The sequence below is a fragment of the Chironomus tepperi genome, unplaced genomic scaffold, assembly GCF_022539635.2.
Source record: "Chironomus tepperi strain 1889 unplaced genomic scaffold, CSIRO-AGI_Ctep_v1 contig_34, whole genome shotgun sequence".
Classification (NCBI taxonomy): Eukaryota; Metazoa; Arthropoda; class Insecta; order Diptera; family Chironomidae; genus Chironomus; species Chironomus tepperi.
In genome coordinates this window covers 1,331,663-1,349,943 of record NW_027226156.1, presented here as the reverse complement: position 1 = coordinate 1,349,943, position 18,281 = coordinate 1,331,663, and the positions used below count along the sequence as shown (strand labels likewise).

The window sequence follows — 18,281 nt, the reverse complement described above, 5'->3', positions numbered from 1 at the left end:
GGAAATGATGCACAAATGCAGCTTGCACATCCTAGATTGTGAGTTTGTGATTCCCTTGATGATGTAGATTATTTTTATTATTTATTTTTTGTGAATGCAATTGTGTCCCTCGATGATGAAATGAGAAACAAGTTTGAAGAGCCACGTGAGAATTTGAAGCAAACGGGTTTGTTATGCACTTTTTGAAATAAAAAAATGTTGACGATTGTTGAATTTTGGGTGGGAATTGGAAATTGAAAAATATAAAAAAAATTAAAAAATTTAAAGTTTATAAAATTGGGAATTTAAAAAATTTAAAATTTAAAAAATTGACAATTTAAAAAATTGGAAATTTAAAAATTGAAAAATTGAAAATTTAAAATATTAAAAAATTTAAAAATTTGAAAAATTGAAAATTTAAAAAAAAATTAAAGTCTTAAAATATTGAATTTTGAAATTCTTAAAAATTGAAATTTTACCTTTCCAGTAAATTGAAATTTAAAAAATATTAAAATTTGAAAAATGATAATTTTTATATTTTATTAAACTCATGTTATTGGTAATTAAAATCAAATTTAAAATATATTAACAATGAGAATTGAAAATTCTAATTTTTATAAAAATAAAATCAATTTTCCTACACTTCAATTATTACAAAATAGAAAAAAACTTCAAAAATTCCAAAAGTGAAATTTATAACTAAAATTCATTAATTAAACTCAAACAAAAAAAGAAAAAAGAAATAAAATAAAAAAAAAAAACTTTTAAAATCTCAAAATTCGTTGTGTTCGCATTTTCACGTTAATCTGCTGCGGCTTCTATGATTCATAAAATAAATTGTAACTGAATATTTATATACAACAAATTTTCATTCCATATAAGCGTCGAACACAAGCAAGCAAGTTGATGTCGAATAAGCAGCACAGCACAGCCGTGTGTATACAAACAACATTCATTATACGAGTACAGCAACAAAAAAAAGACAGAAAAGAAAAGAAAAACGAGAATGAGAGACTGATTCTGACTCTACGTACGTTCGAGTATATACGAAACTCACAGAAGTGTATTTCTTCATTTTTATGTATGCTACCCAAGCGAGTATTTATAGTCGATTCATTTATTATACTTTTTGTTGTTTTTGTTGCTTCTTTTCTTCAGTCTTTTTTGCTGCTTGCTGCTTTTAAGCTTATTTTTCCAATGAATTGGGGTGGCATGGGATGATCGTACGGGAATTGACTCGGTGACTCTTTTGTCATTTGGTGTCCTCTGGCGGTGTGTGGATGATTTGGAGCAGATGACAGACAATTTTAAGGCAATGAGAATATGCTGGACTTTGACATTGACTGCATGACTCAAGCATAACTATTGTGGGATTTTAAAAATTTTTTTGGTTAAAATTGTTCAAATTTCTGTTGAAAATCTGCCAAATTTCCGCTAAAATTCTAAAATTTTATACTTTTCTGGCAAAAATCTGTCAATTTTCGGGTAAAAATCTGTCAATTTTTAATTTAAAATCCTGAAATTTTTCAAATAGTCGTTCATAGTTTGTCAATAATCTGTCAAATGTCTGCCAAAAAACTGACAATTTTACAATTAACAGCCTAAAGCCAGTCAATTTTTCGGCTAAAAATCTGGAATTTTTCAAATTTTCGCTCATAATTTGAAATGTTTATGGAAAAATCTGTCAACTTCCAAATACCCGATCAAAGTCTGTCAAACTTTCATTAAAATTCCTGATTTTTTTGAATTCCGTTCAAATTCTGACAAATGTCTGTTCAAATTCCGACACTTTTTCAAATTTCTGCCAAAAATCTGTTAATTTTCGAAATTTCGCTCAAAATCTTAATCATCTCCAAACTGGTTTCCATCGTCACTTCTCAACATTTCAACCAAAAATATTCATCAACAACCACTAAAAAACCTTCCCAACAACGCAATACCACAAAATAAAGAAGCAATCATGAAGCATGCCAGCATTTATCAATCTCAACAACATGCGGAATTTTCTATTCAAATAAAAAATATAAAATATAAAAAGGCATGAAAAAAGTCCACGATCGCGAAACGTCGCAGAAAAGCAGCAAAAATTTCATTTCAAACTTTTATTCTTCTTACATCCAATATTCAGTTTTGTAGCAGCAACGGCAGCAAAAAAATATATTTTTTGAGAGAAAATCGATGAGGCTAAAAAAAAGTACAGAATTTCACACCGTTCCACATTTGTGTCGCTCTCTGCTTGTGTATTGCTCCCAATTTTATATTCAATTCTATACAATCGAGTTTGATATTTTCAGTCAATTTTTACTAATACAGCTACAGTTACTGTGTAGAGTCTTATGTACGGGGCACGATGATAATGTGAAACGATATTGAACGTGGGAAAGGGAACGTAAATTGCTTCTCGGTTCTATACACTCCTCTGTTGTGTTCATTTCTACGTTGTATGATGATATGACATTGGAATGAGAATCAATGTTGGGTGGATGTGATGTAACGGTTCGGAATTATTTGAATTTATTGATGTCGACGGATGGGATTTGAATTTTGTGGAACCGTTTGAAGTAGTTTTGATGTGATTGATCAATCTTCAGGTCTCCTTCGCAGTCTTTGGTTTTCTTGGTCTTCGGGTCTTCTGGACTTCGGTTGTCTTGATCTTCGGGTCTTTTGAACTTCTGGTGCCTTAGCCTTCGAATATTCGTAATTTCTGGTATTCGGGTCATCTGGATCGTCTTATCTTCGGGTCTTCTATACTAAGTGTCTTCGACCTCGGTCCAATCTTCTCAACTTTCTTAGTCTAGAAACCAAATCCCTTCCTATGTCAGCTTTATCAAGTTCATCTACATTTGTTACATTTTACAATAACTACAACACATAACAATTAAACTTCCTTGCCCTTACATTCTACATCTCCTACTAATCAGCAACTAATAGTTCAAAAATCTCATTCAGACTCTTTCTCTCATTCATTCATTTCCATAAAGTCCGCTGAGTTTTAGTTTCAATCATGTTGTTTACAAAAGCAGCTTCTTTTTATTGTTGCTAAACTGGATTTCTGATAATTTTCCGAACTCAATGTGATATTTTAAAAATAAAAACAGAGAATATGAGACGATCTCATCACATGGTAGCTATAAAAAATGATGAATCATTTCCAGTTTGTTTGTTCTTTGAAGTTTGATTTCTGTCAACTGAATTATATCTTGTGGTTGGCATCGGAGACCTGAAGAACAAGTCACTCAAGTCATCTAGACGACTCGAAGATCAGAACAAAGTTCAGAAGACATGAAGATCGAAGACACGAAGAACGAAGATTCAAAGAAACGAAGAGACCGAAGAGACCTATGTGTCCGAGGACCAAAGAGAATCAAGACCAAAGAAGGAAGACTGAGCTCATAACTGACAAGTGATCGGACTTTCGGATTATTCTATCAAAATCCCTCAAATACCCAAAATTACCCTCCTCAACGTCCAAAATAATTCAAATAAATATCCCCCTAAAAGAACTCCATAAACACTGCACATGCTCACCATTCGCACTTGCACAGACGGAAAGAAGGAGAAAAGAAAAGAGAATAAAATGTATAAAAATTGATGACGTAATTTGTGTTGAGCAAAGCATAGAATTTCCTTTCACCGCACTCAGTTCGCGCTCGTCCGTTGTTTGTGAAAGTTCTTAGATCTTTAGAGTCGAGAATTTCGAAGGAATTGAGGAGCAAGAAAGAGAAAAAAGTGTGATTTTTTTGATAATTTTTTCTACGAAATTTAAGAAATTTTTTTAATTTTTGTGGAGGAATTTGTGAGGTAAAAGTTGATCCATAATCGCCAAAAGTGTCAATTTTTGTGAATTTGAAGTAAATTTTGTGATGGAAAAAAGTCAAAAAGCCATAAAAATTATGTAACCTTCAGGACACAAATCGAATTATTGATAAAAAAAAAAATCCGAAAAATTCTTGCAAATTTTGTTAAAAAAGTTCATTTTAGGAACCGAAAAAAGTCGTCAAAGGTAAAAAAAGGAAGGAAAAAAATTTTTCCCTCAAATTGCATAATCGCCTTTTTTTGAAATTCAGTCGAGCTTTTATGTATAATAAAAAAAAAAAAATTGTTCAGCATGAGGTGAAGGAATTTCTACATTTTGATTACATCACACTAGATTTTTATGGACGGGGATTATGAATTGTTTTAAGGATCGTTGAATTAGAACTGATTTTGATGGCTTTTTTAGGGTTGTTCTGGGGATGATTTGTGTGAGGATTGGGCTGACATGGTAAGGTATGCGTATACTCCTTGTATTCTGCAATATATTGGAATGGACACAGTTATGAAGCATATAAAAGGGTATTCTAGGATAGTTTGCTTTGTCACATCTGCACCTTGGGGTAAATCTGGTTTTGATATCTAGAATTGGGACTTCTAACTTACCTTAAACCTATAACATTCCAATTGAGGATCAATATCGTGATTCTGAAGAAATCAGCTCATTATCCCAATTTCAATATGACCATACTCACCTAAATAAGCGTAACCATGACTATATTCAATCAATTTACTTGAGTATGCTCAATTTTCTGAGCATACTCATGAGTAAGCTCCCTTTCTTGTTCAGGTATACTGCTTAAATACACAAAATTGATATCCAATTGATGATAGAATTTCTAGATTCTTTAGTACTTCTTATTTAGTTATGTCATATGATATTATACTCATTGATGATATTTCAATAAAGCTATGTGGAACAGATGTTGTAATACATACAATTGAGAGATATTGAGAGAACTATTTAAGTTTTGTAAAGGTTATAGGGATTATCATCGATTTTTCATCAAATATTAAGAGAATTTTACATAAAGCAGCAAGAAGTTCAGCATTCATTTAGTCAAGAATTCAAAGGTGGATTCAAGGGTTGAGGGATTTAGGGGTTAGTCCATGCTTACTTATATACTTTATTAACCGTAAATATCAATTTTGATCCATAACCCCATAACTCAACGTTTATTGATCCAAGCTCTTCCTTTTTGGCGAAGAATACTTCATTTTGTTAGAGTTGTTCAAGGTTTTTCACCTCTGCGTAGCATCTATGGATGATTGCATGATTCCTAATTTTGAAACCTTTTGGGAATCCCTCGGTCTTAGCCAATGGTCAGAAACTACCATTAAAATCACGATTTGTTCAATTTGGGTTCGCTTCAGCATAGAGTTGCATGAAGAAATTTAAGGAATAAGCATCAAAATGTTAGATGGTAGAAGGAGGGACTTGGGGAACATAGCTACGATTTGATGGATTCAAATTCCATCTTACAGAATCTTCAAAGGATTTCCAAAATCTCATTCAATTCTTATATCAAAAAAAATTTAATTTTCAGCATCCAAAACCGTTTTTCAAACCTTAATTCAAATCCACCTAACCTACATACGACTCTAAACACCTCCTTTACTTTATCTATCCAACTCTCATTGCCAAAATCTTTAATTTTTTCTTCCAACAAAACGTTCTGATGCAGATTTCATAACTGAACGTTTATTGATCCGAACATTCTCTAGACCTCAATTGTTATGAAACACAATTTTTCTTTCATACGAAAAAATCTATAATATTTTTTTTTAAATTAGTGCAATTCATAACTAAAACTATAAAGTGATTCTATGCTTATCATTGCAAATTATCTTTAAATATTAATGAGTGCTTATTTTATATTATAGCTTATAGCTTGTGGTTAGAAAATGTAGTGCATTTCATAATCTATTTTTTTCACTCATATAAGTTGAAAAAATCATGAATTTTATTTAAATTTTCAGGGGTTGAAAGTGGTTGGTTGGGCATTGGTGCTGGTACAAAGGTGTCATCTTAAGTGGACAGTTTGAATTCTTGTTAATCTAAACAATCTTGATTAAGGGTATTTATTTGAATAAGTTGGATTTTTACTTTGATTATACAAATGACAAATTAAATCATGACTCCATTAGCCGTTCTTGGGAACTAGACATACTTTCTAATGTCATGAAAGGTGGAGTAACGATCAATCATATTTAAAATAATTTTGGTCAGTTCTTCAACCATGATTAGCATTACAAAGAGAAGTTTGCTATTATTAAAGAGCAGATCAGAGCTACAGTTGATGTACAGTTACCACATCAAAGCTATAACTCTTCATTAAGCTATGCTTTCAAAAAAAGACACAAAGTCACTTCAGGACAATGACAACTGGAATTTGAAGTCGAATTGAATCCTAAATGAAGTCAAATTGACTTTTTCATACAAAATTCGAGTCAACTTTGAGCATTGAGTCCAAAATTCAATGACTTTCCTCTCTAAATCACTCAAAAGTCCTCAAAAAACAAAAAAAAATCTTCAAAATTCCAAAAATTATTCAAATTTCCAAATTAAGCTTCAAAAATTAATTAAATCAATTATACTCAATATTAATTAATCAACATCCGAAACTGTCTTAAAAATTCAATCCAAAAAATAAAAATTTCAATCCTTGATGTTCCACTTTTTGATTCATTCTCAAGGAACTCCAAAACTTTTTTTCACATTTATCGAATTTCCACACACCAAAAAAAAAAAGCTGAGCGAAAAAGAAGAAGGAAAAATCAGTGACGACACTTGTGCTCTTTATTGCATGTAAAATGCAATTCATGAAATAAAATAGAATAGCTGAATTAGAAGCCTTTTTCTAGGCCAGATGTTGTTGTTGTTGTTGTATGAAAAATTTATGAGTTTTTTGTATAAACTATTTAATTAATGGGTGCTCGAGCAGATGACGCAATGAGCAGAATAAGGTACAAAAAATAAGGAGAATTAAGTCATAAAGTTGATGAACTGGTTGCGAATATTTAATTCTTTTTTTTGTACTTCTGCGAGATTATTTGCATACAGGTTTTTGCCTGGATTCGTGGGGTCAATGAAATGTTGGAAGTGTGTATGGAAGAATATAAAAATAAAAATATTTGAAGTGAAATGGTCAACAGAATAAAGAGATGCTTAGTAGATTTTGTTTTTTTTGACTCTTGGAGATTGTTGACTTAATTGAAATTTTTTGGGCAACACTTGTGTAGAATCTGAAGATTTTTGCTTTGGAAGTCATTTAAGTTTGAATTGTTAATGAGCAATTTGGATTACCTGGAACCAACTATGACTTTTTAAGACTAATTTAGGCAATGAAAGACAATTTGAGACTATCGAAGACAACCTAAGACTACCGAAGACAACCTGAGACTACCGAAGACTACCTGAGACTACCGAAGACTACCGAAGACAACCTAAAATTACCGAAGACAACTTAAGACTATCAAGAACTAACCAAGGACTAATAAATCCATACCTAGACCAGACTCGACATTGAGAACAACATTGCCATCCACACAGACTACCAATCTCTCATAAAAATGACTCCCAACTCCAAATCCAATTCACCCACCTATCCCAAGTCTACAACAAATCAAACAACTTTCACCCTAAACTGTAAACATCATTTAAAAATTGACTGCAAAACAGTTGCAAAATTAAGCATAATTAAAACATCAAATATGACTCATTTTACTGCAACATCACCTATGTCAATTGACTAATTGATAAATAATTGCAACATAACAACAACAGCAATATTGAAAATTACTGCAGCAATTATTGATTCTATGTCTTTTTCATTAACTTTTTATATCGCACGATTTGTACCGTTAATAAATTTTATTTTTTTTCTCACTTCTCATAGCAAAACTAAGGATTTGTTTGCATACGAATGTGAATATTTATGGCAGATTTGTTGACATACTGAAGCATCGTAATTGACACTGAATAAATATAGTTTTTTATGGGGATTTGGATTTTATGAATGTGGAGGGGATGGTTGGGGGTTATGTGACGCTTAGGAATAGGGGAGGGGGGTAGTTAGGGGGTGAATCATGTGGGATTTTGGGATATTATGTTGAATTTTGCAATTTTCTGAAGAAATTGATGCCAAATTGGCCAAGCTTTGTCATTTTGTTTATAAATTCAGTGAATTTTGTGGAAATTTGTGGATAATTTCAAAGATTTTCAGTCCTTTATGGCAATTTCCATAAATTTTTGGAAGCCTGAATAAAAATTAGTCAAAACCCTCCAAAACATCAACCTTCACTCAACACCAACTACAAAATTCTACATTTAATACCCATAAGTATTTCTTTATCAAGGTTGAGTGTCAACTTACTGTGCCATTCAGCATAAAAATGCCATTGATAGTCGTTCAAATAAACAACAAAATAATGCACATTAAAAATGTTCAAGTATGTAACGTTATCTTAATATTGACAAACAAGCTTGGTGTTCCTGGAAATGGTTAAAATGTCGAGAATTTGAATATTTATATGGAATTGGAATAAAAATTGGAATAAAATGGAAAATACCCATTGATAATTCTGAGAATTGTTATTGTGATTTAGTTTGTTATCTTGAGGATGTCTGTCTGTGGCTGTTTATGAATAAGACACAGAGGTGTAGCCATGGAAGGAATTTTAAATTTAGGAGAGAATTTTGGGACTTTATTGAATGAAAAACGGTAAAAAATTGACAATTTCCTCCAAAAATAGAAGCATTGTCCACCAACCTCCCAGTATACCCCCCAAATAAGTCATGACTCCCTATACCTCAACTCATCCACAGCCAACACTCTAAACCTCTTACAATTACCATAAACAACCTCTTATCTTGCATAACTCAACCCAAAAAACAAGTTTGCTTCCAAAAATTCCCCGATAATCAATACAACAAGTCACAAGAGTCCCATCAATTACGTCACATCTAACAAAAACCAGAGAAATTGACTCCAAAAGCAATTAAGACCCAAGAACAAAAATGAATATTTTGCTCACATAATCATTGCAGAAGTGACGTCATACTCTCTCATTTTTCAGTCAGTTCTCTCCACTAAAAAATTCTCAATTTCTTGACTTCCTTGACCTCATGTAAAGAATCATCAATTGATGTCGAAAAGTAGTGTTGCGATAACATTATAATGTTGATGATGATGTCGATGTTCATAATCATTTAAAATAATAATGAGACATTGAGTCGAGGGATGAACATGAAGGAACAAGTAGACATGAAGGAACAAGAAGATAAAGTTTGGATAGAATTAAATTAATAATTTATTGGATAAATGTCATGGAAAATTGAAGGATTTGGGAATAAGGGATTTATTGACGGTGACTGACTAAGCTTTGAAGCTGATTATGTTGGACTTTAGGGATATTGAGCTATTTTTAGCTAATTTTGGATTTGGCACATAATATTAAGCTCTAAGTTGATTTGAATACAGTCGGCTAATCCACATAAATACCTTGAGCTCTGCAACGTGCTGATTAGTTCCCATTGATGTATATTGAATCGTTGGATGTTAATGAAATGCATGAACAAGCACTGCACATATACTTGATGGTTTAACTGTTATGCAATTTGTTATATGCAGAGGATAGAGTCTTAATCCGCAGATATCTTGATCTAAGGTAGATACTTGTTCTAGTTTCTAGCACAGATCATGTTCTTTGATGTCTAGTCTGAAGCTTGGGACTCAAATGACTCAAGTGACTTCTTTGTGGACCAGGAATGTAGCCAAAGAGTGGGACTCCTTCCTGATCAACTTCACCTTCCTCTATCCATCAACAGAACCATTCCAAAACCCCTCCCTTGAAGAACCAGCTCCTAAATTCCAATATCCTTGACAAATTCCTTCACCATACCTTCCTAACCCTTCCAATCTCGATATAATTTCCAATAATTAGTTCCTGATATTACTTTTAATCATCCTCACACAATTATCATCCTTACTGACATTACATCCTTGAAGTAAAACACAGTAATTAGCAATTTTGTAAAAGAACTAAGGAAATATTGAAGAAAAAGATGCATTCATGCTTATCCATGCACGAAAATCATTAAAAGTAGATGAAAAAATGAGATAAAAGGAACTTGACATGTCTCACAAGCAATTGTTGTTATGCTGCATGTAAGTCATCACTTCAACCTTGATGTTGGTAGTTTACAACAGTTTATGGGGGGATGTGAGGGATGGGGGGGGGGGTGGGTTGGGGATTGATGGGTTGGATGATGGGAAGAAGGAGGAGAGGGTGGAGGAAGGAGGGTTTAGGGCAAGGGGATCACAAGTGATCCATAGACAAGAGCTCAGATTGATGACAGATGAAGCTGAAATTTGATATATTTTGAGCAAAAATCGTTAATGTTGCTTAAAATAAGCTCTAAAATCCGGCATGTCTTGTACCATAGTTGGAAGGCATTCTACCATTAAATGTGAATAAATTAACAAAATCAAATTAGATCTTTTCAAAAAAATCATTCTTTAAGATCAACAATTTTCAAAAGAAGCTCTTCCAAAAAGCCTAAAATCACGCTATATTGTATCATAATGACTAGCACTTTTCAGCTTCTTATTATAAACAACTCAATTTATATCGTAAAAATCTCAGATTTTTTCTTATAATTTTTCAGCATAATTCAGATCTTATGCATAAGAATTTCAAAAATTTTTTTCTATGTTATTATGTAAATTGCACATTTTGCAGTCACACATAAAGCAAGAAAGAAGAAAAGAGGAATATTCATGAATGAAGATGATGCGCAGGTGCACTTGACTCGAAAAATCATTTCATTTGAGACAAAAAAAAAATACAGAACTGCAATCACAAAATTTCATATAATTATCGTCTTGATGGGGGCTGTACAGTTGTTACGTAATGGGAAAAATTGGAGCTTCTAATCTTTACCTGCTCCCATGTCTGGAGACGTAGCAATCACCTAACCATCCAAACCCATCCAAAACCATCCAAACCCATCCAAACCCATCCAAACCCATCCAAACCCATCCAAACCCATCCAAACCCATCCAAATCCATCTAAATCCATCCGACCCATCCAACCCATCCAACCTACCCTCGCCGCCTCTTAAGGGACACCTTAACAGCGTCACCTAGCAGCCCAATGACCCCTCCACTGGCATCATCTTCACATGCGTAATGCCAGTTGTTTATTTGCATCTCCTTTGGCTGATCGGCGATTTTTCTGCTTGCTGCGGCTTGTGAATAAAATTTATACTGTAGTCATGCATCATGTATAATGAGCAAAAAGATGAAAAATTATGTAGAAATTTTATAAATTATATTTTTTTAACGAGAACTGTGTTTAATGAGGAAAAGAAGGATTGGTCATTTAATGACTGACTTACAGGGGGCAGAGTATGAAGTTGAATAGGATTTTGGATGGAATGGTTGGGTCATGTTGACTTGATTTTGTATAAAAATTTAGTAAACATTAGTGTGAAGAGGCACACAGTTTGGACAACACTGATCTATAGCTTGAAATGCTTAGATAAAGACAATACTTAACCCGAGAAACACAAGTCGGTTAATCGATTCAAAATCTTGTACCAAGCCGGCTATCCAGTTTGGATACCGGCCTGGATATGATGGTCATGCCATATCACGATACATTCTCATGCCATCCGGTTTCATCTCATCTGCGCTCTTAACAACATAAAATACACACATCAAGACGATCAGTAAAGCTGATGTAAAAAGAAAAACATTTTTCTTTAATTAATTTCAATCATCATGAACGTCATTGTCGGGATGCTAAGAATAACACATGTGAACATATTGAAGCAAAGCAAAGCAAAAAATTTGTTATTAATATAAAGAAACTGAGAAAATGTTTGAAGGAATAAAATAGTTTGTGAAGATGTAATTGGGAGATTGAGTTAAGGTTGAGACGCTGTTGGAAATGATGACTGGACAGAGTTGATCAGGCTAATGGGATTAAAGTTCACTGGATCCGAAATGACTCAATTTGAGTCTGGTTCATTCCCTGACACTCGGGGTCAGTTGAACTCCAAAATGGACGCATGCCAAGTGTGTCTGGACATAGCCATGAATTTTGGAAAATTCACAGTTTTAGAGGAGTCAAAACTCATATTTTTGCATGTAATTTAGTGAATATTCCGTCATTTTGCACCAAAAAATCTAAGAAAATTGAAGAATTCCTCCTAAATCAGCCAACAATTCCTGCCACTTTCCCAACTCAATATCCAAAGTTCCATCCAAAATTTCCAACAACTCCTCAAATTTTCCCAAATCTAATCTTCAAATGCACATCATACAAAAAAGCAAGAGATCTTCTCTAAACATTTTTATCCATAACCTACCCCAATAGGATGAATCTTGTTTTACCACATGCGAGACACTCAGTGAATTGAAGGTCAAAAGAATCTTTTTTTTTTCATCATGCAAACGTGAATAAATTTTTTTTGTCGTTGCTGCTCTTGCTCGTTTATGTGAGGGGATTTTCATTATAATTTTGGACTCTTTTGATGTGTCTGAGTAGATGGATGGGTTTCAAGCTGATTTTTGGTGATGATTTATATGAGAAATGGGCAATAAATCATAGAATTTTGGATATAAATCAGAAATTGTTTGGAATTTTGAATTGAAAATTGAGAATTGATGCATGTTGGGAGAGTCAAGGGTCCATTCAGGGGACGTGGGACTAGACGTCGATTCTGACTATGTCTCTGAGTTGGACTTGGTTTAATTCCTGATTCCTGTCATTCAAAATCGGCTGAATTCCCATAGATTTACTCATCCTCATCCTTATCTCCCCTACCCACCCTCCATACATAGATCCCCCAATAAAAATCAATAAATATTCATAATCATAATCAGCACGTGACCCACATACAATTTCACATTTTCCCTATTCATCTAATCTATAGACAAAGTTAAAACAAATTCAATTCCGTGTTTGCTGCAGACACAATCATGTCGACGAGAACTAGCAAAATTACATAATTTTCCTTCCTTATTGTCATGTCATATCACATAATCGACATGTAGATTTGCATTATTGATGTTTTTGGTCATTAGGATGTGATTTTTGGGGATTTTGGAATATGATGGGAGGATGGGAGAGGTTTGGGGGATTGATGGGTATTCTGGGGGGTTTGGAAATAGTTGGTGAATTTTTGGAATTTTTTCTGATTTTCGGAATTGTTGACAATTTTCTGATAATTAGATAGTCTTTTTCTTATTTTAAATCGTCGCCTTAATTTTAAAGTGTTGCTTTAATTTTAAGGCGTCGTTTTGAAGCGTTACCTCAATTTCAAAGCGTTGTTTTGAAACTCTGCCACAATTTGAAAGCATTGATTTAAAGCGTTGACTCAAATTTGAAGCATTTCTAAAAGGCGTTACTTCAATTTTAAAGTACTGCTTTAAAGCGTTGCCTCATATTTAAAGCGTTGACTTTATTCCTTCAATATTCACAAAATTTTCCACTAAATCTACAAAATATCCAACAAAAAGCTCATTAATCCATCCAATAAATAATCTAAATTTTTCCTCATTTTAGATCCTTAAAGTCAGTCTCAAAAAAACAAGAAGACTCAACCTTGAACTCACTTCGTGACGAAATATCGACGGATATAGCTTACGGCAAGAACATTAAATAATTTACTCGGAATTACTAAGCATCAGTAGACGCAAAAAAATGATGACAGCAAAAGGAACAAATCTTCTTTTAGGTGCAGCTGTGCTATTGATTATTGCCGTTACAGGTGAGTTGAAAAAAAAAAATAAAAAAAAAGTGGAAGTGCTGTAATTATTTTTCTACGGTTATGTGGTTGTTAATTATGGGGTTTTTGTAAGCTGTCTTTATATGGCTTCTGACTGTCGATGGTCGGGACTGGAAAATGAAATGGAAAGTGCGACAAAAAGTGAAAATGTTGCTGGGTTGCCAGACTTGATGTGGTTGTTTAAGGGAGAAGATTAAGAAGGGGTTGAGGGTTGGGTGATGATCTTGGATTGAAAATGGATTCAAATTTGCAGTTTCAGGTCAATTTTGGATCTTAATTGACTAATTTACTTCCTTTCATGACTTCGGCTACACTTGAGTCCATTGCCGTGACAAAGCCTTACTCTAGCAACTATAATGCGTCTCTAGACTCCAATCAGAATTGGCATCCAGGTAGCAGCATGTAGAGTTGGCATCCAGGTAGCATGTAGGGTTAGCATGTAGGTAGAATGGTGAATTGGCATGCAGGTAGCATGTTAATTTGGCATGCAGAGTTTATACAGAGTTGACATGCAGCAGAATTAGCATGTTAGGTTGCTGAATTAGCATGTAAGTAGCTTACTGGTAGCATGCAGAGTTCGCATGTAGGTAGCATGCAGAATTGGCGTGCTTCGCTTCCGGAGGTTGCCGTCTCTGGCTCTTTTCTACATTCATACTCTCTTTTTCGTCCGTTTCCAACCCAAAGATTCTCGTGAACCAAAAAGAAGCATAAATAAATTGAACCAATAAAAAGAAGAAACGAAAACTTTTGCGTGACGAATTTTCAAAGGAAAAAGCAACAAAAAAATAAAGTTTGAAAGGAAATAAAAAGGAACAAGAAAAAAAGTGGAATTTCTTTCATCGTCCAACATTATTGATAAAATAGAAATCAATGAAAATGAAAAAGAAGTCTTTACCAAAAGTAAAGAATTTTCATAGTAAAAGGAAAAATTTTGATAGTAAAGAAAAACAATTTTCATTCTGTATATTTTTTTAGGGTTATGTAATCAGCAGACATGAAAATATGCGAAAATTCTTTGGTGTTGCTGAATGAAAATATTGATTTAAATAGAGTTAAATTCTATAGAATTAGACGTTAGGTGGACTAGAGTTGGCAGGGCGGGACTTCAAAGTCGGACTCTAAAATAGAGTCCTGCCAACTCTGAACTGGACACTGACTTGGCATGAGACAATTACATGACCGACAATCCTGCCACTAGTCTGCATGACACTGACTTGGTACCTTAGACTTGATTCGGTTCAAATATGGCTCCATCCTAGTTCCTGATACCTAGTTCCTGATTTTTCATCAATAAACCGACATGTGCTATCCAAAAATGCCCTAAAAATGTCAAATCAGCCCCACATCCTTTCCCCCAACAAAAAGCACATCAATAATCACCATACACAATCTCAAAACATGTCCTTCCAATAAGATTCAATGCATGAAGCTTGACAATTTTTTTAATTTTAATACTTTTTTCGTCTTTGATTGGACAAGTTCCAATAAATATGAAAAAATAAATAAATAAATATAAAAACTCAATAAAAGTTTACACAATGCAGAGGTAGACATGAAACTATTGGCAAATTATCAAGGAAAAAGTGTATATATATGGGACATGTGATGTAAAAGTATCATGGAACATGTGATTTCTGTGTGACATGGTTTAGTTAGGGAAGTGTGGTAATTTGTGTGGCTAAGTTGAAGTAGACAATGTTGTTAAGTTGGTCAATGGGATTGAGTAGGTAGGAATTAAGGTAGGCTAGAGTTAAATTGGTATGGAACAGGATTGTCAGGCATTTTGGATTGATTGGCCGATTTGTGCTGTACGGGAGTATTGTTAATTATTTACTGACTTCACTGGCCGTACAGATAAAGCATGATTCATAGCTTAGCTCAGTTGGCGTCTGAAGCTGACTCTATAACTGACTACCGCTTTTCAATTACCAGATTTGACATATTCAGATCAATTTTTTGATGATTTTTGACCATTTTTGACAAAACTCAGTCAATTTTGATCAATTTTCCACCTATTTCCCTTAAAATGTGGCAGTATTCAGTCCTTAGCTTCAAGCGCCACTGCCAACCTTAAATGCCATTTCTATTAATGCATTCAAATGCTCACAAATGTATATTATGTCTCCCCATTTTTCAAATTTTTGCTTCCTTTTTCTATAAATATTCGTTTTTTGTCCTATTTTTAGTGAACATTTTCAAATTTTCTTTGTTTTAACATTGGATTGACCCAAATTCCCACAATAATTCATTCTTTGCTGGATTTCAATTCATTGTGGGAATTTCTGAATCTTTATTTACAATTTAGTGCCGTTTAACAGAAATGTCTAAGAAACCTTGAAAGTTAAATAAAACATTTTCTTTTTTCGCAATCGATAACTGAGCTGCTTAAGTGGTTTTGGGTGATGTAAGTGGATTGTTGGCTGTGGGAAAATTGATTTTTTGAAGGTTTTTTTGGATTTGGAAATTTAGAAAATTGAAAATTTGGAAAATTGAAAATTTGAAAATTTGAAAATTTGAAAATTTGAAAATTTATAAATTTAAAAAATTGAAAATTTAAAAAATTGAAAATTTAAAAATTTGAAAATTTAAAAAATTAAAAATTTAAAAAATTGAAAATTTAGAAAAAAAATTTAAAAAATTGAAAATTTAAAAAGTTCAAAATTGAAAAAATTCAAAAATTCAAAAAATTAAAAAAAATTTAACAAATTCAAAAAATTCAAAACTTAATAAATTAAAAATTTAAATACTTAGAAAAATTGAAAAAATTGAAAAATTGAAAAAAAATTTAAATTTTCCCAAAAATCATTAAAATTAATTTTAAATCCACTAAATTCCTATCCATATTTCAATTTTTCTATTTTCTATTTCCAAATCCAAATCAATAATTTAAAAAACAATCCCCTCCTTACCCAACCTTCCACATCACCCTCACCATAACTCCAACAAAAAATCAATAATTTGTGTCTATTTTTGAAAATTATTTTCCTTTAAAAAATCGTTGAGCACGTCACATAAAATTACAAAAAAAAATTGATGAAAAACTTTCCAATGAATTGGAAGTGATGGATATGAGGGTAGTAAACAATGAATAGACATAATGGAATCGTATAAGTGCTGTTGTGGTTTTAGATTAACTTTCATTCAGCCATAACTTCAATGGGCTGTTCTTTTTCACATTTTGTGACATTTTTAAAGCAAATGTTTGATTATTCACGCCTTTATGCTGTGGATTATTAGAGGATTAATGGTTGAATTTACAATTCTGCTTTAGCAGTGCCTTAACATGACTTTTAAGCTATAATTACAGCAACAACATTAAAAACACTTGACTTTACATCTTAATATTCCCAAATACTTTACAGGCTCAAACGCAATCATGTGCTACCACTGTAACAGCGCATACGATCCCAGATGTGCTGATCCATTCAACTCATTCTCACTCGGAATCATTAACTGTAGTATGGCACCAGTGCCAGATCATGTTGCATCTATGGGAATTGAACGTGCAACACTTTGCAGAAAAACAACACAAAAAGGTAAGATTTTGAGGTTCAGGTGCCTGCACATTAGAATTTTGAGGTTAAGGTGCCTTCACACTAGAGTTCTAAGGTTCAAGTGCCTTCACACTAGAGTTCCTAGGTTCAAGTGCCTTCACACTAGAGTTCCTTCACACTAGAGTTCTAAGGTTCAGGTGCCTTCACACTAGAATTCTAAGGTTCAGATGCCTTCACACTAGAGTTCCTAGGTTCAGGTGCATTCACACTATAGTTGCTAGGGTCAGGTGCCTTCACATTAGCTCCTATGTTCAGGTGCCTTCACACTACACTAGAGGTGCCTTCCCACCAGAGTTGTCTAGGTTCAGGTGCCTTCACACTAGAGTTGTCTAGGTTCAGGTGCCTTCACACTAGATTTGATAGGTTCAGGTGCCTTCACACTAGAGTTACTAGGTTCAGGTGCCCTCACACTACAGTTTCTAGGTTCAGGTGCCTTCACACTAGAGTATCTATGGTTAAGGTGCCCTCTCACTAGATATCCTAGATTCAGGTGCCTTCACATGTATTTCAACTAATTCTTCTCATTTTCTATTTTTAGTTTACGGAAAGATCCGAGTAGTACGCGGCTGTGGATACATCACAGACGAACGTGACGATGGCATGTGTATGAAACGTTCAGGAACGCACGACGTATTTGCATTTTACTGTGCCTGCACCACAGACTTGTGCAACAGTTCAAATAAAGTGTTCAGCAAACATCAAATTGTCTTCGGCATTCTCGTTGCCATTTTAGGATCATACGCTAATCAATTCATCCAGCGTCAATTATAGATTATTAGTTTCATGAATTTAGGTATTATTTGTTGATAAAATTTATGAAAATATGTATTATGTTATACTTTTTTGGGTTTGTCGACTTTTTTCGGTTTGTTTGTGTTTTGCTAAAAATAGGAAAATGAAAAAAAATCTTTTTTTAAAAAAAGTTTAAAATTATATGTTAAAAGTCATTTTCGATGATTAAAATTGCATATAGCTGTGTAATAGTAAGTGGCGATAAATGTTAAATTGTTTTTTTCTGATGAGTGGATAATTGAATTGGAAGTGAAAAATAAAATTTTCAAAAAATTTTAACTTTTTTTTTTTTTTTTTTAGATTATTTTAAAAAATTTTAAATTTTTTTCAAATTTATTAAAAT

At 33.1% G+C, this 18,281-nt stretch overlaps 1 protein-coding gene and 1 long non-coding RNA gene across 2 annotated transcripts; one reads left to right on the top strand and one right to left on the bottom strand.

The window, feature by feature from the left end:
* Positions 1-696: 696 nt before the first annotated feature.
* Positions 697-2,535, bottom strand: LOC139096060 (uncharacterized). Its single transcript, XR_011544916.1, has 3 exons — positions 2,095-2,535; positions 1,037-1,341; positions 697-822 (listed from the first exon to the last, which is right to left on the bottom strand). It is a non-coding gene; the product is annotated as an uncharacterized lncRNA (long non-coding RNA).
* A 694-nt stretch (positions 2,536-3,229) lies between these two features.
* On the top strand, positions 3,230-18,180 carry LOC139095919 (UPAR/Ly6 domain-containing protein crok-like). The gene is made up of 4 exons (XM_070647485.1): positions 3,230-3,780; positions 13,370-13,574; positions 16,955-17,128; positions 17,685-18,180. The coding sequence occupies exons 2-4, from the start codon at positions 13,508-13,510 to the stop codon at positions 17,915-17,917; spliced, it is 474 nt and encodes a 157-aa protein (XP_070503586.1). The 5' UTR covers positions 3,230-3,780; positions 13,370-13,507; the 3' UTR covers positions 17,918-18,180.
* The last annotated feature ends 101 nt before the right edge of the window (positions 18,181-18,281 follow it).